At 39.2% G+C, this 23,778-nt stretch overlaps 2 protein-coding genes across 3 annotated transcripts; both read left to right on the forward strand.

Annotated features, from left to right (window-relative positions):
- Positions 1–1,366: 1,366 nt before the first annotated feature.
- LOC105918732 (nuclear factor of activated T-cells, cytoplasmic 2) lies at positions 1,367–13,717 on the forward strand. 2 transcript variants are annotated; one of them, XM_012853882.3, is made up of 10 exons: positions 1,367–1,747; positions 2,174–3,152; positions 3,274–3,445; positions 3,869–4,071; positions 4,823–4,995; positions 5,189–5,329; positions 7,537–7,592; positions 7,956–8,088; positions 9,210–9,821; positions 13,315–13,717. In XM_012853882.3, exons 1-10 carry the CDS (start codon positions 1,624–1,626, stop codon positions 13,359–13,361), a joined length of 2,640 nt encoding a protein of 879 aa, XP_012709336.2. In that variant the 5' UTR covers positions 1,367–1,623; the 3' UTR covers positions 13,362–13,717. The 2 variants fall into 2 exon arrangements, with proteins under 2 accessions (XP_012709336.2, XP_012709337.2); XM_012853883.3 differs by having other exon boundaries at positions 2,174–3,140.
- Positions 13,718–15,235: 1,518 nt separating this feature from the next.
- manbal (mannosidase beta like) lies at positions 15,236–22,798 on the forward strand. The gene is made up of 3 exons (XM_012853886.3): positions 15,236–15,381; positions 15,598–15,787; positions 22,406–22,798. Exons 2-3 carry the CDS (start codon positions 15,638–15,640, stop codon positions 22,514–22,516), a joined length of 261 nt encoding a protein of 86 aa, XP_012709340.1. The 5' UTR covers positions 15,236–15,381; positions 15,598–15,637; the 3' UTR covers positions 22,517–22,798.
- The last annotated feature ends 980 nt before the right edge of the window (positions 22,799–23,778 follow it).

The following is a 23,778-nucleotide window of genomic DNA, read 5'->3' on the forward strand; positions in this document are numbered from 1 at the left end:
AATCTATCATATGTGATTAACTCAGTTTTTTCAAATAGATGTTCCAGATATTCAATACCTTTATTCTTCCACTATGAAAAGTTGATTATATTATTTTTTTTTTTTTTTTTGTAGGATGTCAGGATTATTTAAGATGGGTGTACGGCTTCATGGGATAAATGATGACTCTGTCATTTTAAGAAACTCCCACCATGCTATCAGATAAGAGCGGATGTTGGTATTTTCAAAGCACGTATGCCATTTTATATTTGACCTAATAAACGGCAAATCAGAAATCTTGATATTATCACATATTTTCTGTTCTGTGTCTAGCCAGGGCTCATCTAAAGGATTATGTTTTATCCATTTTGAGATGTATTGTAGCCTATTTGCTAAGAAGTAGTGATGGAAGTCAGGCAGATCTTACCAAAGAAATTTAGAGATAGAGTTCAGAGATTTAAATCAGTCAAATGATGGTTTATTGAGGATCATTGAGAATAAGTAATCAATTTTCGGTAAAACCATCATTTTAATTGAAGTAACCCTACCCATAAGTGAAATTGGTAGCGATTTCCATCTGCCAAGATCATCTTATATCTTCTTTAAAAGAAGGATGTGGTTAGGTTTTGTTAAATCCGCCAATTTAGACGGCACAGTAATACCCAAATATTTAAAACTCCCTGACTGTAATCACAAACTGTGACTTTTAAGAAAAATATCAGAGGCAACAATTTAAAAACTGTATTTCCAAGGAATATTTGATAAAAAACAAAACAGTAAAAACTTAGTCATTACTGAGGAAAAGCGGATATAGACAATGGAAAAATTGATATACCAATAAATGAATGGATGGATGGTCCTTCATGTAAAATAAATAAATAAATAAATAAATCAGAAGCGGTGCAAAACTGGTTTCATTACAGTTGTGAAATACTGCCGCTTAGTGGACTAAATCTGCAAGCATCGAACAATAACCTCAGAAAATTATTTATTTTATATATTTATTTATTATTTACATCTTTGATTGGCTGTTCAGTTAAACATTTCACCGGACGAATCAAGATTGAAAAGAAACAGTAACAAGTGTTTCTCTTTTTTTGAGGTGTAAATTGATATTTAAAAAAAAAAAGCCCAGCAGTTATCTAACAAGTAAAAATCACTTTCTATCTACACATTACTTTGAAGTGTGCAGCAAATAGGAGTGCGTAAAAGAAACGTTTCTCGTTTTGATACAAGGCGGGTTTTTTTTTTTTTTTTTTTTTATCTAAGTTGGTTGAGTTCACACAGGAAGAGATTAGACACACGCGCGCGCACACACACACACACACACACACACACACACACACACACACACACACACACACACACACACACACAGGTCCGCACCTTCTTCTCTTTCTCTCTTCATCTCATCACCGCTGACAGGAAGAAGCGATCTTTCGAGTCTGGCTGGAGGTTTTATATGAGCGGCTGCTGATATAACAGCAACTCCAACTCGGTTTCCTTCATATGTCTTTTTTTTTTTTTTTTTTTTTTTTTTGGAACAGCCTAATGCGGGCAACTTTTTAAAAGCCTGGAAGTTTGAAAGGGAACTGCAGAAAAGGACTGAGTGTCGGGAGAAGGCTGAATCACTGAAAGCTGGAGATGACTTCTGGAGGTCTGGGGCTTGCCGAGGAACTGGGGCAGGACATAAGCCAAGCGGAGTTAGACTTTTCGGACCTGTTCCTCTACGCCACGCCGGGAGACGATTTCCCTGGCTGTGTTAAAGGTCAGTCACAGCGCATTCAATCTTACAGCAGTTGATTGATTGATTGATTGATTTCGGTTTTTTTTTTTTTAAATAATTGTGGGCTATTTTAGGCTATTCAGTTAAATTCTGCTTTACTTTCATTTAAAAAAAATATTTTCCTGAATGCATATTTGTGCAAAAAAAAAAAAGTTTAGTTGAAAGTTTAGTTTATTTGCAGTTATCTTGATAACAACTGAATTTATAGCCCGCATGTACAATAAGCTGAATGAAACCGTAGCATAACCCAATGGTCCGTTTCCGCGCTTAGTTTAAAATGTGGCTTGCAGAGACACATTTTTAGGTCAAAGTGAAAAGGAACTTCCATTTAGTGAGAAAGTAGCTCTCTGTCATCACCAGACAGGGTTATTCTTGGGTTAAATGCATCCTTTCTTTGGTCACCAACAGATGACCCAGGGGCTTTCCTTCAGAACGACCAGCCTCCCTTGTTGGTGGTCAATCATCACACCGCAAACGTCTCCGCCCACCCAGCAAGCAGCCAGGACACCTTCCCCCAAAGTCCCACCTCGGACAACCTGACAGGGGCCGTGTTTGAGAGCCTGGGGCTGACGTCGGGAGCCAGTAACATCCCTGCCTCCAGCCCCAGGATCGAGATCACCCCGTCGGGCGATTCTCTCAGCTCCCACACCCTGGAGCCAAGCCCTAAAGCTCTGGGGGGCTACAGGGAGTGTGTGAGCCCTGCTAGCAGTAACTCCTCTTCAGGCTGGCCAGCGGACATCTGCTCTCCCTTGAACTCACCCTGTGTCTCCCCTCCGAATGGAGGCAACTACGTCGTCCCCTGTCCTGCCTTGGACCTGTGCCCAGGCTTGCAGAGCATCCACACCTCCTCCGCACACTCCTCGCCGGGAGCCTCGCCTCGCAACAGCATCACGGATGAGACCTTCCTGCAGCCGCATCACCAGCGCACCACCTCTCCGCTGCCCCACCAGCGTTCCCGGCCCAACTCGCCACAGGGGAAGCGCTGCTTGAGCCAGGCCCACTCCTGCCAGGGGGGTACACCCATCAAGCAGCGCTCCCGGAGCCCCAGTCCCATCCCGTCGCCCCACGAGCAGCAGAGGTCCTACTACATCAACCAATATCAGGCCCAAGCTGAGTTTCAGCCCCATGTTCAGACGGCGCCGCAGGCCCTGGAGGAGATGCTGAACAGCCTCAGTTCAGTCAGGGGTGTGACACCTATTAAGGGGGGAGGCACACACGCACAGCTCCCAAGACAGGACTGTGTGTATGGAGACAGGTACGACTGGGCAACTGAGCACGAGAGGATGGGCAGGTCTGGACCTGAGCTCAAGTCGGAGCCCATCTACATTGTCCCTGCGGTGTGGCCTCCTGCTCAGCCAGTACATCAAGCTGCAAGGTGCACATACAGGTGTTTGGTTTCCTCTCATTTCTTATTTAAAATATTTTTTCCCCCCCTATTAAGCACAACAATAGATGTTAGATGTTTTGCAAATGTCTGTAATGTAGCCTTCCTTTTTTTATTCCCTCAGCGGGCTCTCTGTGGCACCTCTTCCCTCCTTGGAGTGGGCCTTGCCCAGTCGGTCCGGCCAGTACGAGCTGGTGCTCCAGCAGCAGCCCCGATCCCACCACAGAGCTCACTACGAGACGGAGGGCAGCCGGGGAGCCGTCAAGACGCCCAACGGAGGCCATCCAGAGGTTCAGGTGTGTATGTGCCGAAAAAAAGACTCAAGAGAAAGAGATAAAGCAAAAGAAGGAGTGTGAGCTTGTAAATGTGGGGTGGTATTTCCTGGTTCGGTCTTGATGAGAAGTTAACAGCCATGCAAATGAAGAAATAGTCCCTCTTCCCCTCAGCGATAATGTTTAAGCCATGCTTTGTTCCAGTAGCTCACACAACAAGTATGTTAGCATGACAGACAAATATTGACACGTTTTTTTTTTTTTTCTCACTGCCATACTGAGTTAAAATAATGGCTTACTGTTGGTTTTCCCAGCCATCATGCCCAGGTCTATGCAAAGCAGTGCTGAATCCTCTCCACAAAGAGCAGCTCTTTACTGTGAGCGTGGATGGTAATTTCTATTTGACCATAAAAACACGTGTGTAAACTCTCGTTTTGTGTCCTTCAGCTTCTTGGATACCAAGGCACAGCTCCGTTGGGGCTGCAGGTCTTCATCGGGACAGCAGACGAGAGGCTCCTGAAGCCCCACGCCTTCTACCAGGTCCACCGCATCACCGGGAAGACGGTCACCACGCCCAGCCTGGAAAGGATGATCAACGGGACGAAGGTTTTAGAGATCCCTCTGGAGCCAAAGAGCCACATGAGAGTGATGTGAGTAAAGTTGGTGCGAGACAAGTTACCACTTAGGTTTAAAGTTCTGGCAAGTTGGCAACACATAATCACAATGTGACCTTATTAAACAAATCTGAGAACACTGCCGCACCGAGTGTTTTGCATGTCTAACAGGGCTAGAGATGGAGAGATACAGCAGCCTGAGCAGTTTGGGTTGTTTTCTTTTGATTTCTCATTGTACTGAAAGCTCTGATCGTTCTCAAAAAAAAAAATCAGCCACAAAAGCCCTGGCTGCTCAGGAGGGTGGCACTCCTAAAAGATGCTGCTGTTACCGCTGACAGAGACACGAAACGCATCACTTCCTGTGTGTTGGAGAGTTTTTCCAAGAAACACCTATCAGACTTCTGCAGTAGCAGAAACGTCTGATGAGTCACAAAACAAGCGGTGGCAAAATGGCATTTTTTAAACGGCAAAACTAGGTCAGGGAGGTCTTTACTCTCCCCAAGGGGCAAATGCTGTCCAGGAAGCAGAAACCACAGCCTCACTAGAAGCACGAGAGCAAAGAGTAGATTCAAACAAAAACAAAATTAACAGCATTAATTTACAAGATGGAATGTTTGATTATCAAGATAATCCAACGGCTGCTAAAATAAGGCTCCAATCAGAGTTTGTTCTGCAGCAAATGAAAAAATAAATAAATAGACAAACACATTTTTGTCTTTTTTTGTTTGTTATTCGAAGAAATTTGGCAGCAGTTTTAAAAAAAAAAAATCCAACTGTGTTTGTTCAGGATTGACTGCGTCGGAATCCTGAAACTAAGAAATGCAGACATCGAACTGCGGAACGGCGAGACGGACATTGGACGGAAGAACACGCGTGTTCGTCTGGTGTTTCGTGTCCACATCCCTGAACCTGGAGGCCATCTTGTGTCTCTTCAAGTCGCTTCTAATCCCATCGAATGCTGTAAGACATTTTCAATAGATAGATAGATAGATAGATAGATAGATAGATAGATAGATAGATAGATAGATAGATATGTGTTTATACATACATATATTTTTTTGCTTTGGTAAGGATCATTCTTATGGTTATTATTTACAATAATGTTGGTATTATTATGGGTGTTGGTGCAGCTGTGTGTTCATGTTGTCTACAGCTCAACGTTCAGCTCAGGAGTTCCCGGCCGTCGAGAGGCAGGACCTGGACCGCTGCTCCGTACTCGGTGGACAGCAAATGGTCCTGACGGGGCAGAATTTCACGTCCGACTCCAAAGTGATATTTTCTGAGAAGACACAAGGTGAGAGGTTCTTTTTAAGGTAGTCAATGTTTGTCCACAGACTTTCAATTTGATCAACAAGAGTTTTTTTTATTTTTTTTATTCCTGTTCCCTTTTGGTCAAGGACAATAACAAACAGCATGGAATATTAAAGCATTGGCGTATATTCTCACAAACATGTTAGTTTATGTGTGTCTGTAGGTGTTCATGATTGAAATAAACCTAAATCAACTCTTGTATTACTCATGGAATACAATCACCGTTATTAACAGTCAGAAAAGAATTAAATATGTTTTTAACATGTTTATAGCTCAGTATAGCAAACACATTGACAATTTGTTAAAAATGAAAACTGTGACATGCTGGGATTGGCTGCAGAGGGAATTGGGTGAGCTCTGCATATTTCTATTTCTAGCATTTTAATTTTAGACCCTTAATCCCTAAATGGTTATGCTTACTCTTACCTGAATAAAAGTGTTTCCCAGAATCTAAAAGAACCAATTTAACATGCGATATGCGTTTTCTCTGTCGATCTACATTCCTCCTGTGCTTATTTTCGGCTTTTGACATTGTTGGCATGATCAAAATAGACTAATAATCATCGTTTGTGACCTTGCAGTATCCTGACCAAGCGTGCCCACCCACACCTGTAGTATCTTTATTTTTAGATTATTTGCATATCACCTGGGAAACATCACCTTTCAGTGACGCACGTCCGCCTCCAGCCCACACTTTCAGCTTTGACAAAACAAACCGCATTTTCAAACTATCACATTTTTTGCTGGAAGTGACAACTTTTATTTATGTCTAAATGGAACTTTATCACCTCTTCGGCGCTCCCCCTGCCCACACAGGTTTGCTTGGCTGCTTGGCTCTAGAGCTGGATAGGTACAGTCGGTAGCACGTAAAGCTTCACTGTTGCTTGGCGTGGGGTTTTGTGCAACAGGATGTGGTTAGACACGCTGATAAAGATTTAGGCCTAGAGCAGAGGCTTTGTTTTTTTTTTTCTTTCTTTTTCACTGCGTGGGCTGCAGTGAGACGTGGAGGTAAAAACAGAGGTGGGAATGTAACACTAAAACAGACATCAAAGCGACCCAACTGTTTTCCACTGGTTGTGAACAAATGTGTAACATAATTTACAAAATGCGCAAACAAATCCAACTTACCCTCACTCCATATATAGTCTGGGCTCTTCAAAAATAAAAATAAAAACATGCTTTGTTAGAGGCTGATGAGTCATAAAGTGTTCATTTTGAAGACGTATAGGTACTTTTTCTTGATTTTTTTTTTCCATTCGCATGGAGCCAAGCAAGTTTTTTTATGCTACTACCTGATAAAGCAACATGTTTCTGAGGTATAAGGGTTATATTTGTTTTATGTTTTTATCTAACCTCTGGCAAAAAAGCTAATACAGTGCACAAGTTTTGAATAATCCCTATTTTTGTTAAATATTTTCCCTCCAAGGAGAGAGAATTACTTGTCCAACAAAGATCTGGCAGAGGGCCTGAGCGAAGCATCTGTTGTGTAACATGTTTTAAGCTCGATAGGGATCATCTTGTTGGTGCTGAAATACTGTTCTCCGTCTGTCAAACTGTTAACGTTCTAATTTTTACAGCCTAACGATCATTTGCGGTTTGTAGAGTGGAGGACTGTAGAGAGGTAACGTCTATAGGTTGCTGCTTCAACTACGGCTCAAAGGATTCACATTTCTGGAAGGAGTAGTGATCTAATGGAGTAGAGCAGGGTTACCCAGTTTGAATCCCACAGACTGCCACTCTGGGTCTCAGAGCAAGACCATTTGACCCAGAATGCTCTCTGGGCACTGCACAGGGGCCGCTAACTGCTCCCTAAGGGATGGGTTAAAAGCAGAAGACAAATTACAATGCAATACACAAAAATGATGATTATCACTATTCCATTTTTATACCTAGAAATATGTGTATGCTAGGTTTAGCAAGCTAAAAACATAAACTCGGATATTTCTCTGGAAACGGTCAGGTACTGAAATATAAATGAGTGAAAAAAAAAACAAAAAAAACATTAAAAGATCCTCAGAAATCCCAAAGAAGTATTGATCAGGTCACCCTTTAAAAATCAGAAAATGTAGATATTTAAAAACAGTGTAAATCAATACGAGGCGACTTGAGATGTTTGTGCATTACTGTGCAAATGTGTTTTTTTTTTTTAACAAAATCAGAAAATTTTATACCACTGTGTTTCTCTCCTAGATGGTCAGCAAATCTGGGAAGTGGAGGCCACTGTGGACAGAGACAAAACCCAAGCTGTAAGTCAGTCAGCTCTCTGGCTTAGACATGTACGGTGTCTGTACCTACAGACCAGGATGCATTTGTTGGTAGCCCAGTTGAAAATGGGTAAAAAACCTTCAGATACATTTATATTTTACTACAGGTGCCTCATCTTAAACCAAAAAGTTTAGAAAAAATGCAAAGTTTGATTTTGGGGAACATTTATTCGATGATGGCACAGTTTCGGTACACCTAGCCTTTCCTTTGAAAAAATGTAACTGATGTATTTTTTTATTTCATGCTTAGTTTTAAATTTATCCAAATTTCTTGTTACTCATTACTGATCCAGGTCCTCCTGGATTCTCAGAATCCAAGTAATTTTATTAATTTTATTTTCCTAGAATATGCTGTTTGTTGAGGTTCCTCCGTATCGAGACCGAAACATTTGTCAGCCGGCTAAAGTCAACTTCTATGTCATCAACGGAAAGAAGAAACGCAGCCAGCCTCAACATTTCATCTACACTCCTGTGATAGGTGTGTATCTGCCAATTCCCTCCGCTGTCATGTTAGGAAAAACAGGTTTATCTGAATGTGAGAGAAACAAGAACATGTTAAATCATGACCCACTTTAGCGCAGACAAAAAGACAGTTGTGTTGGTATGTGACTTGTCTTGCAAAGCTGTTGCTGAAACACTACCTTAAACTTGATTCGATTCCAAAACATAACGTTTAAATTATGACCTAAAGCAAAAAAAAACAAAAAAAACATCGTAGGTGGTTATGATGTGGCTGATAACGTAGTCAGTGTGTGTTATTTTACACTCAGTCCATGAAAATACAGGAAATTGCAACACTTTATACAGATTAAAATCAAAATAGTATTGACCTATAAATAAGTAGATGTAGTCACCATCTAGAAGCTTCCCGCTCATTTAACTGTGAGAAAACCTGAAAAATCAGACAGCTGCTGTGTGCAGCAAGCAGAAGACAGACTAAATGTTTTCTGTTTAGGGGAACTCAGCTTTTGACTCTTTGCCCTCATTAGACACGTACACGTTGCCAGAGGCTAAAAGTCATAATAAATTTTCATATGGGTTGAGGCGGTACATACTGGAAGCATTAAATACACATAATGATTTCTTTGGAAGAAGATGGTTCCTTTCAAGAAAAGCGTTGTCTTGAAAAAATCTAAAGTTAGTTTTTTTGTGTCTAATAGACAAGTTTCTATTCAATTGTCACATATCTACAGTTTCACTATCTGGATTGACGAATCGAGGATAAAAGAATTCAGTGGAGGAACTTTCCATTCTTAGAAATGTTATGTAACGGTATCGTTGAATTTGGACGCACTCATTATTCATCTGGAGATAAAAATTAGGGAGTGAAGTAGCCTTAAAGTCATTTGTGTCTAAGCCCAAACGTTTGAAGAAACATACACTTTTTTTTTTTTTTTACCAATGAAGCATTGGCCTCCATTTTCAGCCATAGAAGTTGCTGCTTGACATGCAAATGCTCTCAACCCACTGTGGCTAAAAACAGCCTTGATGATATGTTGCCACAGCTGCAGTCTGTCTGTCTGTCATGTTTGCTTCTGCTCGCCAGTCTTCTGATGTCAGCTATACATTTTTAATGTGTCAAATATCTTTCTTTTATAGCAATCAAAGCAGAGCCACTGGATGACTATCACCTGGATTCATACAGCTGCTCAGATAATCATCACCTATCGGCCATGTCAATGAAGTCCTTTTACCATCACTTGGAGCAGGACATCCATCCTCCGACCTTGAATGTTTCATCAACACTCTACCATCTAGGCACTGTAGACCCCAGAGGCCACATGCCTCCAACCGATTCTCTTGATGAGGCGGCTTATTACCAGCCCAGAGCTGGTAACCAGATCAGCAACCCAGTGATGTACCACGCTGCAAACCAGCCCTACGGCAACTGCGGCGCCGGCCTGCTGCCCCATCATGCCTCTGCTCCCAGTCAGTGTCTCAGCGCCCGAACCCCCATGGCCAAATTAAGCGAAGGTCCACAGGTTGGAGATTCATTTGAAGCTTGTTTGGTGTCAAGGCATCAGGGTTTTATGCCACCTCTGGGAAAGTCGCCACCTTCGAGATATGTTCAAATGATGTCAGGAAGCCAGGTTCAGCCCGTTGGGCAGTCTCTCGCCCAGATCGGATCTGCTAAAGGAAACCATGATGGCAAGGCTCCGGAAAAGATCACCATTAAGCAGGAGAATGTCACCTATCCCTCCCTGGAGGATGGTGAGTATTTATGTGTGTGATACGTTTTATGATCCAACCTTTTCCAACATATAAACAAACTTAGAAAAGTCTAAATTAGAGCACATTGTAAGGAATAATATTAATCAAAATCAAAAGGGGAAAAAAACACTGCAGCCACTTTAGAATAAAAAAATTAATGAAGTGTTTCTCAGGCCCTTATTGTACATTTCTGCAGTGTGTTGGTCAAAGTTGAGAGAATCCACTTGTAACTGTCTACAGTCTTCACTAGAGATCCATTCAATCTTGATACTGAAGGGTGGAAAGTTTATTTCTTTAACTGATACTCAACTTCATGTACTGTTATCACACCACTTCACAAAGTAGTCAAGAACAAGTCCACGTTGAACGTCTCTGAACCTGAATGTAACAGTCATCTGCAAACTTGTGGAGGTGCTTGCAGGCACTCTTGCAGTCATTTGTGTTTAAAATACCCAAAAAAGGGGGAGAAGACGCACCTCTGACTGTTGTTTCCTTTACTGGTGTTTCCTTTAGGGGACACCATTCGCTCCTCCTGTCTTTGGCCTACATGTTAAACAGTCTAAAATCCGTTTCCCCAAGCACAACATCAGGTTTAAAAAGGTGCAGGAGTTTGTCCACCAACATTTGGGGTTGAGTCACGGTAAAAGTTAAAGTAAAATCCACAAATAAAAGCCTGGCATGGGTTTTGTCCCATCAAGATGCTTGAGCAGATAAATAAAAAGAGTGACAGTAGGGTGTTTTTCTGAAAGAGTTATTTCAAAGTAAAGTCTGCAATTTTTCCAGAAGTTTCCCCAAATCCGTTTTTGAATAACTCTGCATGCGCAAGAGCCTCTTCCGCTACTCAGCGAGATTGTGTGAAAATCTCCTAAATCCACTCTGTTCTCATTTTTTTTGCTACTGAGGCCTTCCTCTCCTTCTCATAAAATAAAAGAAGCGACTTGCGGCTTTCAGCCATGTTCAAAGTATACGATGAGAGCAGCGGAGCTAAAATGAACGGCTAACACTAAAGCTAACCGCTAAGCTAACCACTAAACTAACCACTAAGCTAACTGGATTCATAAACACTAGAAGCGTGCTTGTGCAGCCAGGAAGCCGAGACTAACATGGAGGCAATACCCCTTGAGACAGAGGGGGGGTGAGAACAGGACCAATCCCTGCCGTTCAGTCCGAAGGGCATGGATTGGTTGGAGTTTTTACAGCCCTGAAGCACCCATAGCAATTTAATTTTTTAACCTCCTTTTTCTGAATACATAATGTATTGACTACTTTCAGAATGGAAATACCATTTTACCCATTTATCCATCTAAATAAAATGAAATTCCCTGGAAAGGTGATCTTGTTCCGACCGCAGCTATCAACTGCTCTGTAAAATCCACATTACTGAAGCCCGTATACAGGATTCTATATTTGTCATATCCTTTGTCCTTATGATGAATAATACAATTTATCTATTATCCGAGATTTTCTTTTGTTCCGTTTGTTTACACTGAATACAGGTTTGAATCTGATGTAATACTTTACAAATATTACAGTCTGATGTAATAATGTACACATTTGTATATGTACAAATGTCTGTACCTGCCAAGGAAATATACAAATATTTCATTGCCAGGTACAGACATTTAACGGGCGATACAAAAAAAAAAAAAAACTGATCCTGAAATCATCCTAAATCAATCATCTTCTCGTACGCATTTTAACAGTGATATAAAATTTGCCAAATCCAGATCTGTTTGAAACATTACTCAAGTTTTCATCATTGCTGTTGAAGATTGGCAATAAGGGGAATAAAAGACAGATCACCAAATTGCAAGTCTAAGAAGAAAGTTCTGAAGCCTGGGGGATGGGTGTTTGTGGTCCGATCTGCACTGCAAACAAGCACCATGCAGCTTTGCGCTTGCAAATCCTGCCATGTGGTTTTCTGATGGGCCTTTCTATCCACATTCCTGTTTGTTTCAGTCTCACTGTCTCTCTCACAAACTGTGTTGTTACTGAGTTGTAATGAGTGCACTCAGTTCCTTTCCAGCAAATCTACTACAATTAACTTAAGACTTCTGATGAGAAAGAACTTACACGGTGTTTGAGTGAGAAAATGATTTTGATGTGGGATAAAGTTTCTGGTTAGACCTCTCTGGAGGTAGACAGAAACAGGAAGTAAACTGTATGCATGCAAATATATGCTGATAGAGCTGTCGTCCAAAATGATAATAATAAAACTACAAAGTCAGCGGTGTTAAAACTTTGTTACATGGGCCAAAATTGTCAAATGAAAAGTATCTAATGCCTATTAATAAAATATAATAGATATTATTATTAATTAAATAAAAATAAAATCACAAATATCTGCTGAAGATTATTACCTGCTGAAGAATAAACTAATCTTGTCATTTAAAGAGTATTTCATTAAAACAAATAAAGTAGTGAGGTTCTTTGTAGGAAAGGTCTGTGTAAATCCTTGTAGATCCAAAGCTCAAAAATGGGTTTTGCACATTTGACTTATTGAAAAAAGGCTGCAGTTTGCAAAATATGTTTGGCTTGATTGACAAACACGAAAAAATACAAAAGAAAATTTTGTCCAGTGTCACCAATAAGAACAGGATTTGGGTCACTTTCATTGAATATGCTTGGTGTATTTAACCAACTTTAATAAATAAATAAAAATTAAGATTTGGGTGCAACAAAGTCTGTGTTTTAGTGAAAGTCATTGGATAGATGTGGTCCTATTAACTGTGAAATTAAAGAGAACACAACCCGTGTGGTTATTAAAAGACAAATACTTTGTGTCATTTCCAACATTTTCCATTTTAAGACGATTTTCATTTCTTGGTAATAATTTTGCCCTAATTAAACTTTGAAAATCTCCATCTGCATCAACCAGCTTTGCAGGCAAAATCTATATAATTCTTATAATTGCAGTCAGAGGCTGCACAAAATCAATTCAGGGGCCCCAAATGGCCCCTAGGCCGCATTTTAGACACCCCTGACCTAGGTTCTCAACCTGGTCTTTCAAAGTGAAACATTACTAACTTATTACTTTGTTTTTATCTTCCGTAATATAAAATATACCATGTGTTGTTCAAAACTGGTTAAAAACCAAAAGCGTTTAAAAGCCAAGCCAGAGATGTGTAAGTCAGAGATAACTATCGGACATTGTTTTAACAGGAGTGGTGCCTCCACACAGGGACTGTCAGTCATCGCTGGACAGATTTAGATTTTTTTTAATCATTTCAATGGGGGAGCTCGGTGAGTGAGGTCAAAAAGGCGGCAACCGCAAGCCACAACATCTCTGGTTCAAGTCTTGTGAAGGACGTTGTTTCACTCCCCTCCGTTCACTCATTTCCTGACACACCATATCCCTTCTCTAGTTTGAGCCATGGTAAAAACAGCCAAACTAGTTCAGGCTGTGGCGACACCTATTGGTAGCAATAGATAAAACATCTGACCGGACTATTACGTAGTTATATACATTAACTTCTTGTTTTCTGTTTCCCAGTAAATGACATCATAAGAAGAGACATGAAAGGCCACAGTGGAGACTGATCTCACAACACCTTGGCATCTCTGAAGACCTAAAGACCTTCTCAAACGTCAGCGGACTGTAACCTGCAAAGAGGATGCTTGATGGCAGCCACTTAAGATATATATTACAAGCTGACACAATATTGGTTTGTAGGGTTTTTATTTCAAGACAGGATCATGTTACTCTTGGATTAAGGACAAATAGGGGTTTAGTTTTTTTTAAGATATTTTAAAACAGTCACGCATTTATGAAAACATACTGTGTATCTATTTCACCTTTGATCAATTTTAATTCTCTTTGTTCATATTACTGTACAATTGCTCTTTTAGGAATGTAGAAACCATTTTATACTAAATAAAATCAGTTTATAAAAGTACCTGAGTGTGAAGTGTGATTACTTTAGGTTTGAAGAGCTTACCTAAATGCTGGTGCACAGGAGAAAGGTTCACTACTACTTTGATAGCTTGACGCTGCATATATGACCCCTCATGATGTAACATTTTGACTGTTTTATTTTCTTCTCTGTGCAAATAGTGTAATCTCCAGCTATTTCATATTCTCATAACTGCAAATTATTTACATTACAATGCGTGTTTTTTTGTTTTACCATTCTGTACAAAAAAGTAGACGAGACATTGCTTCTGCTCTGTTCCATCAAGCTAAATCATTTGATTGTTAAAACTGACAGAAAAGTTAAAAAGCTACCAGCATTATTTGTATTCTTGTTATTTTGTGCATACATTGTACTTCTTTTAAAATCCAGATTCAAATCGATTCACTTTTTTATTTAAAAAAAATTGATAAAATAATTTAGAAAAACGAAATAATATACAATGAATTTTTAGAAGCAGTATAACAAAGGCAAACTAATAGAAATAATACATCCAGCTAAGTCAAATGTTATTCATACGCATGTCAGATTGTAGTTTAGACTAAACCTTTAACCTTTTTCTTCTGACTGAAACTGAGATTGACATCTGTTAAGGAGTGGTCCCAGTCAGATTCCCAACTTGAATCTGACAGAGAATTTGCAGAGGAAGCTGAAGATTAGGGTGATGGCATGCAGGCTTTCCAACCTCAAAGACTTGGAGCTCATTACCATAGATAAAATATCAAAATACCAGTGCAAACATGCTAAACTCATGCATTAAAAAAATGTAAATCAAAATCGAATGGATAAGCATTTTTACCTATTGAGTAATGCCTGTTCTATTCCCTATCAGAAAGAAAACGTATCGCTCAACAGAAGCTGTGCTGTCTGTATTAAGTAAAATTTGTATGCAATTGTATACTTTATCTACACAACCTCTACCAAAGTGTGGTCATTGTTTGCATCAGTTCACAAACATTCAGAAACTGATCTGCGTAAAAGTAGAACAACTATTATTTAGTATTTTTAAATTCACTCAGGCCCGTGCATTTTATCTGAGCGATCTTTACCTGTAAAAATCAAGCTAACTGCAAACTAAAATTGCAATTTTAAGTCTGGCACCCTTTGAATCAAAATGCTATTTTGGATGTTTCATTTAATTTAGTGATTTATTATTACCTGTCCTAAAATCTAAAATTAAATTCCGCTGCTAAAAATACTGCACAAGCAAGAGGAATTTTGTTCAATCTCCCAGTGCTTCAAGAGCATTATAATCTTGTTGCACTGCACAAGAGAAAGAACGCAACAATGTTATGGAAGTAATAGTATCACCTTTAGAAGAAAATACATTTGAACTAAGGAGGGAAATAAAAACATTAACAATTATAATAAAATATAGTGATCCGTCTATGTTTTAATACTTCTGAATAAAATAAATAATATATCCCTAAATGAACGCCAGAGGGCGACATTTTCAAATCAATCTTCTACTACAAAGGAAGTAAACGACACGTTGATACGTCATTTCCGTAAAGCTTTTTTTTTTTTGTCCTCCCATTTTTCCCTTTTCTTGTGAAGTTGTCCAGTTTTTTTCGTAGTGTGCAAATTCCTTTGAGTTATTTATCTTTTTGGGAACCAAATAAACGGTGGAGGCTTTTGCGCCATTGCTGGTGAGCGTCCTGCCCCCACAGTATAAATGTATATATATGTATAAATGCTCAGATTTATTTCCGGTCAGCTCTTTGTTTTTATCAGCTCTTCCCTGTCTCTGCTGGTCGCAGACCAACAGATAGTTTAGCTGAATGGTTTTCTGTCGTGCGTCCAAACTGAACTTTTAGCAGCTCCTTTAACGCTGTCAATTAATCGCGCTGCTGTTGGTTGGACAGGAAGTTCCCCGGATGAAACGAGCCCAAACCCGGCAGCGCCATGTCTGCAGAGCTGGACCTCTCCCCCCCTGAAGTACCTGAGCCCACCTTGCTGGAAAGCATCCTGCGCTACGGGCTCTTCCTGGGAGCCATCTTCCAGCTGATCTGCATCCTGGCGGTCATATTCCCATCATCCAAGGGTCCTGAGCAGGTGCGTGGACGCCACAAGTATCCCCTGCGTCGGGACAGTGCTTGAAATCAATAAAACTTTTAACCTCCAGTATTGTTAAGTCTAAATATTTTTTTAAACATCACATTCTAAGAAAATGAAATAGAATTTTTGAAACTCATCATATGTTCTATTTATTTTTTTTAAGTGACATATCTCGTTTTCTTAATATGCTTAATTAGGGCTGAACAATTAATCGCAATTTCAATATAATCGCAATTTTAAAGAACGCAATTTTCAAATCGCAGAGGTCTGCAATTTTTGGCAATGTAACAATTAATGGATCAGACACGTCCTTTTGCTGTTGTTAATATGTTTAAAGTGGGTTTGGCTCCACATGGAAGGGAAGAGAGTTGCAGCAGTGAGATAATCTAATTTTATTATTTGTTTTAGAGTTTATGTAATCATACTGTTTTTCACAGAAACTTTCAGGAATCTCACCATAGCATTAAGTACGATGAAACTGATTAATACATAGACTTGTTTGTTGGTTTCACAAGGATTGATGTCCAATTCAACAAGCTATTCTCTTAAATAATAATATTCAGATTAATAAAAACGGTTATACAATAGTCCTTGTTTACAAACGTCTTACAAGCAACAATTTTTGTTGCTTGTGGTTAATCCAGAGAAAGGTCAAAATTAAAGCGCAATTATGGTTGAAATATATCGCAGTATAGATTTTTGCCAAAATCGTACAGCCTTAATATGTTTAAAAAGACATGATAAATTAAACTGAAAATAAATAATTGCAATAAATCGCTATATTAAGATAAAAAAATCGCAGTTGGGTTATTTTCCAAAATCGTTCAGCCCAATGCTTAATATCTTAATATGGTTCTTGGTTGAATTAAAATCTCATTAAGGTCTGATAATGTTTGGCCGTACCTTTTTATTCAGTGTTCATTTGATCACACATGAAATCCGCTTTATATCATCCATTCATGTGGGTCTAGCTACCAAAAAGGAAAAAAAGAGGAACAAGCAGACAGCTGTGATGGACTCAGGAAGGTGGATTTTTGGTTTCAGCAGACAGACATGCGACAATCTATTGACATAAAGCTATTTCTAAATCTGGAAATTACCACAGAGCCGTTTACTTTCTCAGAACGTGATATACTCAGTGATCAGTCTAGTTTTAACCGACATAGCAATCCTTTATGATGGCACTAACAAGTGTTACATTTTCAGTTTTAACCCACTAACTGAACGATAATGTACCGACACCATTCCTATATTTCGTTAAGAAAAGTAAAACATCTTCATTTCCACACCTAATAGATTGGAAATGAGGCGGAGATGACTGGATTTGTTCTTCTATGATCTTGTTGAATCCATGCTCCTTTCTGTACTTTTTACTACCTGCCTAATGTGGGTAATACAATTTTTTTTTTTTTTATTGAACCACACAGCAATCTTTTGTTGTTAAAGTTGTCCTAAAACGTTGCACAGCGGTGTGTACAGCGCCATGAAAAGATGTGTAAAAAATCCTTGAGGTTTATTTGTAAATATTTTCAAGATACGGTATAGTTTATTCAGACGTTTGTAACTTAAAGCAAAATAATCCATTTGCATTAATAAAGGTTTTAGTGCCTGGGAGACGAAAGACAGGTTAGATGTGTTGTTTGGGAATGGCAGCATGCAGCAGCGCCTACAAAGACGTCACTTGGTGAAAGAGCTGGACCCTCACTCTGCAGGGAGTGTAGGGTTTAATTAAACCGAATCATTCAGAGAAACCACATATGTAATTTAATATTTAATTAATGGTGGGGGTGGGACTAATGAAATAATAAGGTGTTTGAGTTGTTCTGAGTCTCCAGGATCTGCTCTTTAGTAATCCACAACTTCCTGTTTCAGTGCAGAATAAAGATAATGAGACTGGCTGGCAATGAATCCGTATTCATGTCACACACAGTGAGCTGGATGGTAAAGGAGATAGCATACCACCTTTATTTATAGAGCACTTTGTCTTAACGAAGGTCAACAAAGTGCTGTACGTGTACAACTGGAAATAACAGTAAAATAGACAAGTAAGACACAGACAAGCTAAACTAGATGAATAAGATAGTTAAAAATTGTGAAAACAGGCAGAAATTATTAAAAAATAGTCGATCTGCAAAAGGTAAGAAGCAATTTCTTAAAGCGCTCTATGGAGAACTGGAGGAACGAGGATTCCCTTACGTCCACCAGATACCGTGGTGCGGCTGCGCCTTTGCAGCTGATCGCAGCGACTCTAGTCAGTCAGAGCGGTTCCACCCAGCGCGCCACGGTGCCTTCCTCAAGTAGAAATAGAACAGCCGCTTCTATTTTTTGCCGCTCGCCGCGCCGACTCCGCGTCAGTATGGAGCAGAGCGGATCGTTCAGGCAGGAAAGCGAAGTGGATCCGGTGGCGTTCACAAGTAAAAGACTACATGTGCAGACTTTGGATCACATTTTACTCTTTACTTTACGGCGCCAGCACCAAGCCCCCAGAGGATCTCACTTGATACTTGATCCCATAGACAACAAGACGTTTATCTTGGATGTGGCAAATCACACCATCTCCATAGGTGGAATAGCTTGCCTGGCGGAAAGCAGGGCGCTCCCGCACCACTTCCACATTCAGTGGATCCCCGGGGTAAAGATTGTCTAAGATCACTGTCTGTATGCTCCAACCTCATAAAAAAGGAAGTTTCACAAGGGTTTAACAACAGTGTCAAAATGTGTGGCACAGCGGAGTTTTGAAATAAAAACATTTTTTTTTTTTTTTTTTCAAAAAGGGAATTTCTTTAAATGTCCTTGAGTTAAAGGTTCTGTTTTTCAACATGAGATTGTACCCCTGCAACAAAAGATGCCATTTATTTTAACGCTTTTTACACATTTTTACCAGGGTTGCTGCACATTGATGCTGAGGGCGTTCTACGTTTTGTTTTTTTATTCTTTTCATGACAGCATAACATAATATAAGTTTTGATAAACCCAAAACTATACTTTTGCGTGGGTAGAAACATTTAACATTGGTTTAAAATGAAGGTACATTCAGGCGTTTTGTGTTATTCTCCTAAACATCACTCTTATAGTCCGCTCATGTTAAAAACTAAATCATTGTGATCAATCTAAACATTTGAATGCACGGCCAGTAGAATTGTACAATTCCCTGATCTGCACATATTAATTACCAGCATGGACGTTTCCCTGAATACGGTTAAATGTTTTGAATTTTTTTATGTAATAGATGCTTTTGTTCTTCATCCAGCTTGACTTTGATGTCCTTCACCAGTATTCATGTGTCTAGGAGTCATTTTAATAAGATCCAACAACCAGGTCAGCTGGTTTATCTCAGTGCTGAACTTCAGTCTAAACTCCCTCTATGTTCTCCTTACCACATCGTTTAGGCCAAATCCATCCACATTAGAGGTATTCATAAAATCATTTAAGATCATAAGCAGTTTTATAGGTTTTTGGGGCTTGGGTCAGTGACCTAGGTGTCATTCCAAGAAAGAACGATCCATTATTCGCTGAGAAACTCACTAACTAAGCAAACAAGTGTCAGGACCCCCGGCAGTTTTCTTATAACCAGTGGAGCTGATGACGCCGTCATAGACCCGCTTCAGCAAACCCACTATCACCTGGACAAAGAAAACAGCACTGGGAGGATCATGTTCTGTGATTCTTCCAGTGGATTTAACACATTTCAGCCTGGTTTGCTTTGTTGGAAACCACAGTTCGGGAGACTGAAGGGTCGTGTGTCTAACCATAAAGGCAACAGCATAGCAGCACCATAGGGGACGCTGCACACTTCAAACTTCCAGTACAAGACAGACTCCTGTCAGAAATACTCAGACGACGCTTCACATGTGTGTGAGTTTTAGTCCAAAGAGTTGGTGGGCAGCTTAGTGGCATAGTGTGGAAACAATCATCTCATCTTGAATGTAAACAAAACAAAGGAGATGATTGTAGATTTAAGGAGAAACAGGAAGAAGTCCAGCACTATTTGCATCATGGGAGTTTGGTGTTTGCAGCAAGATGGTGCAGATCTTCTTGAGGTCTGTTATGGAGAATGTGATCTGTTGTGCCACCACTGGGATAGCTGCATCTGAGTAAGTGACTTAAAAAAGCTCAACAAACTAATAAATAAGGCTGGAACCTCTGGAGATGATTGTGCAAAGAAGGATTCTTCATAAAGAACATTACGGACAATCCTGAGCTTCATCAGGCCGTCATACAGCAACAGAGTGTCTCTCTCAGATGTTTCTTCAGGACCGCTGTAAGTCAGACCGCTACAGGAGATCCTTCCTGCCCACAGCCATCAGCATCTACAACAACTCTGTGAAGAAACTTGTATAATATTAGTCACAACAACATTTAACATTTAAGTACTTGTAAATTTAAATACGTGATTGCTATTAAGGCCGTGCTCAGAAACCATAAAGTTAAATTTGCTACTTGTATAATACGAGTCACAACAACATTTTATCACATTTAAGCACTTTTAAATTTAAATACGTGACTGCTATTAAGGCTGTGCACAGAAACCATAAAGTTAAATTTGCTGACTTGACTGCAGTACTTTAAATAAACAGAGGAAACAAGGTCTCATGACTCTGACTTCATGCTAGAAATGTTGTCGATATTTCTTGGTAATCTGCCGGGGGTTACATTTGTACAGTGACAACATGGGCGTATTGCTCAAATGATATTTGAAATAGTTTTTTTTTTTTTTTTTTTTTAATGGGACAACGCGTATTAATTAACATGGGTTAATGAAATCCACATATGAATATGCCAGAGTTAACCATAGAGGCTAATTTCCCTCTGTAGTCCCAGGGCAGGTTGATGTTTATAAAATGGAAGGTCTCACACAAAATAAAAGGAAAAAAACAAAACAGCAATAGACAATAGCAATAAAAAAGCATCAATATATCAGCACACAAAAAGGACAATTAGTGCAGACAATAACACAGACAGTTCAGACGTAAAATATTATTTTAAAGAATATTCCTAAGTTGTCCCTTAACAAGTTGCAGGGAAATTGCCTGCTTTTTTTTGCCGTCAACAAGCTCCTGGCACAAGTCTAGCAGGAGATTTGACCTCTTCCTAGTCGTTTTAAATTTGTTTGCTTCCTGCCACGATCCAGGTTAATATTTTATGTTTTTCTGGTTTAGTAGAGAAGTTAATCTGTTAGACTGTTTGCGAACAACTAGGGCTCAAGCCTGGCATTAATTGGAAACTTGTCAATTATACTTCACCACGAAGTGAGAGAGTGACGCTTTTTAAGTTCAACCGGAATAAGCAGCCGTCCACATGGACGAATCAAGAGAAAAGTTTAATGATCGGACAAAATAAATATTGACCTGTTTGGCCACAATGACAAGAAATATGTTTGCGTAAGTCTCACTGTACCAAGCTGTAAGCGTGTTAGTGGTAGCATCGCGCAGCGGGACAGAGCGATTGACGCTTGGACACAACTGGGTGTTTCAAAAGGATAATAACCGCAAATATACATCAAAACTGGTTTTAAAACGGATGAACAGCCTTCTCAACCCCATAAATACCATATTAAAAGTTTCTGGATTTACGCCAGGCTTCGACCAGGAAACCAAACCATTTAAACAAACTTCACAAATTCTGTGAGAAGACACGGGGCGACGATCCAACCAGAATTAGGCCAGAAGCTTGATGATGACTAAAAAAAAGTCTCGTAATAAGCTGGACTCAAGGTCCAGCTTGTTACCAGACTTTTGACCAAATATACAGACCTAAATATATTATTTAGGTCTGTTAAGAATAATACAGCAGATATGTTATGGACTGCAACTCCATCATACTTGTGGATCAGAGAAAACCCAAAATAAACTCAAACTCTTGCTCCAATTCTTGTTTTAGAAAATAATTGAACTGTGTTGTATAATAATGCCAGCCTGGATAAAGGAAGAGTTCAAATAAAAAAATTATTAAACGAATCCCCTCCTTTACAATGAAAACACAAAGGATTAAATTTGTGTCCCTTAAAAAAAGTTTACAATTAGTTTTTTTTTTTTTACAGATTTCTGAAATTTCTTTCTGAATGTTATTGTTTGATGTCTTATATGTGAAAGTCTAAAGAACCCCCCCAACCCACCCAAGAGCTGCTCTCCTCATACTACCGCTGCTGGGAGAGGTTATTTATAGACGAGCGCAATTAAATCCTGTGTTTAATTATTCTATTTTCAGGCGATGTTATCTGCAAGCCCAGATAAACTACACACTTTGTTGCTTTTTCATCTTTAACAGCAGCTTGCTTGAAAGAACAAAAGCTGCGCTCACAGTCGTAGTGCTGACAGGAAGAAACGGCAGCATTTCTTTTGTTGGGTGAGCACGCGTGTTGGAATTTAATTCAGCTGTTTCTTTGGAGAGGAAATTGCCCAAAACGAGCCACCAGGAAAAAAAAATCACAAGGCAAATGTTTTAATTAGCACAAATGTGCCCGTCGTTGCGCACCCCCCCCTCCCCAAACAGCAGGAGTGAAACCGTTCTGCTCAGACGACGCTTATGTAATTGTGGTTTGCGTTTATGTATTCTCAGTCCAGCCTTTCTGCTCACTGGGAGATTTTTTACTGGTTCTGGTGTTTTGCTCCACAGGAGGAAACGGAGGCAGCGGAAAGCAAAACTGGTGAACAGATGAAGAAACCAAAAGGACCCGCGCCTCAGATTCGACAGAAGCAAAAGAAAGAGAGCAAAAAGAAGAGATAGATGTGTCCTGTCCTGTTTTTTTTTTTGTATTTGTGTTTTGTCATTAGAAACTTTAGTCACTGTTATAGGACTCTGATATCATATCACAACACTACATCTTAGACATTTCAGAATGACCCTCAGCTTGATCCGGTTTACACTCCGCACACTCGTGCTAAATGGCATTTTGTCTGCTGATTGTTAACGCAGATAAATAGTATTTTGGAGTGTTTGCTTTTCATTTATATGCTTTTATTATTCTATACATGTGTGGATTAAAACAAATAAAAAAAATCAAACACCTTGGGTATCTATATTTATTACCAAAGCCTTGTTTATATGAAGAGGTCAGGGAATATTGTAACTTTTTATCAGACCAGTGCTGTGGCACAGAGCGGCCTGCCTCTTTGTAGGTGAAGTTTTATTTTTAAAAAATCTAAACTAGATATATAATGGGATGAGGAAAAACATTGACATAGATTTTGATTGAATTTCGATGGTGTCAATGTTTTCATTATTTGTATTATAAATAGGTAAGATGACTGATTATTTAAACATGAGCATTTTATTCTAAACTCAAAGGAGTTTACTCAACCCCTCCCCAAAAAAACTTGATTATGCATTTGTCACATTGAAAACATTGGCAGTCTGCATTAAAATCCTAAAATAGATTAAATATAATATTGTATATTATCAGGTTTAAAAGTATTATTGCACAAGATGAGATGTTCAAGGAATCTTTATTGGGTAATTTGTTTTACAGCTCGCAGTAGCAGGGAAGCAATTAAACAACAATCACTCAAAAGAGTTTGAATTTTTTCTTTTCTACATTTTTGAAAAGAAAAGCTAAAGTTGGACATTTGTAAATTCAACACATTTCTGGACGGTGAAACTGAAAACTGCATTTTAAAATACGTAAACTACTTCATATATAACATTTACATGTTAACGTATATGCCTCACTTTATAAAAATTATTTTAGATGAGACTTAGGCTAAATTAACAGATATTCACGAAAATGTCATCTAAAACCTTGTCAATCATGAAAAATACCCAATAAAAGTCAGCTGCATTTATTTACCTTCATCGCCATGCTGTTATTAAACGGGTATTGTATTACCGGATGATTTGTAACATTTTTTTCTAATAACTGCGTCAAGTTTATTTGCGTAAGGAAAGCGTGTTGCTTAGCAACCAAATTTCCTTAAGCTAACGCCTTAAAAAAAAAAAAAAAAAAAAACGAAAGTAGGGATCATGTGAAGAACATGTATGCCATCAAAATA

This window comes from Fundulus heteroclitus, chromosome 20, assembly GCF_011125445.2.
Source record: "Fundulus heteroclitus isolate FHET01 chromosome 20, MU-UCD_Fhet_4.1, whole genome shotgun sequence".
Classification (NCBI taxonomy): domain Eukaryota; kingdom Metazoa; phylum Chordata; class Actinopteri; order Cyprinodontiformes; family Fundulidae; genus Fundulus; species Fundulus heteroclitus.

Excerpts from the sequence above, each read along its gene's own strand:
- manbal (XM_012853886.3), top strand. The coding sequence starts at position 15,638 with ATGTCTGCAGAGCTGGACCTCTCCCCCCCTGAAGTACCTGAGCCCACC. Across the intron at positions 15,788-22,405 it reads CATCCAAGGGTCCTGAGCAG|GAGGAAACGGAGGCAGCGGA; the intron begins GTGCGTGGACGC and ends TTTGCTCCACAG.
- LOC105918732 (XM_012853882.3), top strand. The coding sequence starts at position 1,624 with ATGACTTCTGGAGGTCTGGGGCTTGCCGAGGAACTGGGGCAGGACATA. Across the intron at positions 3,153-3,273 it reads GCTGCAAGGTGCACATACAG|CGGGCTCTCTGTGGCACCTC; the intron begins GTGTTTGGTTTC and ends TTATTCCCTCAG. Across the intron at positions 4,072-4,822 it reads AAGAGCCACATGAGAGTGAT|GATTGACTGCGTCGGAATCC; the intron begins GTGAGTAAAGTT and ends GTGTTTGTTCAG.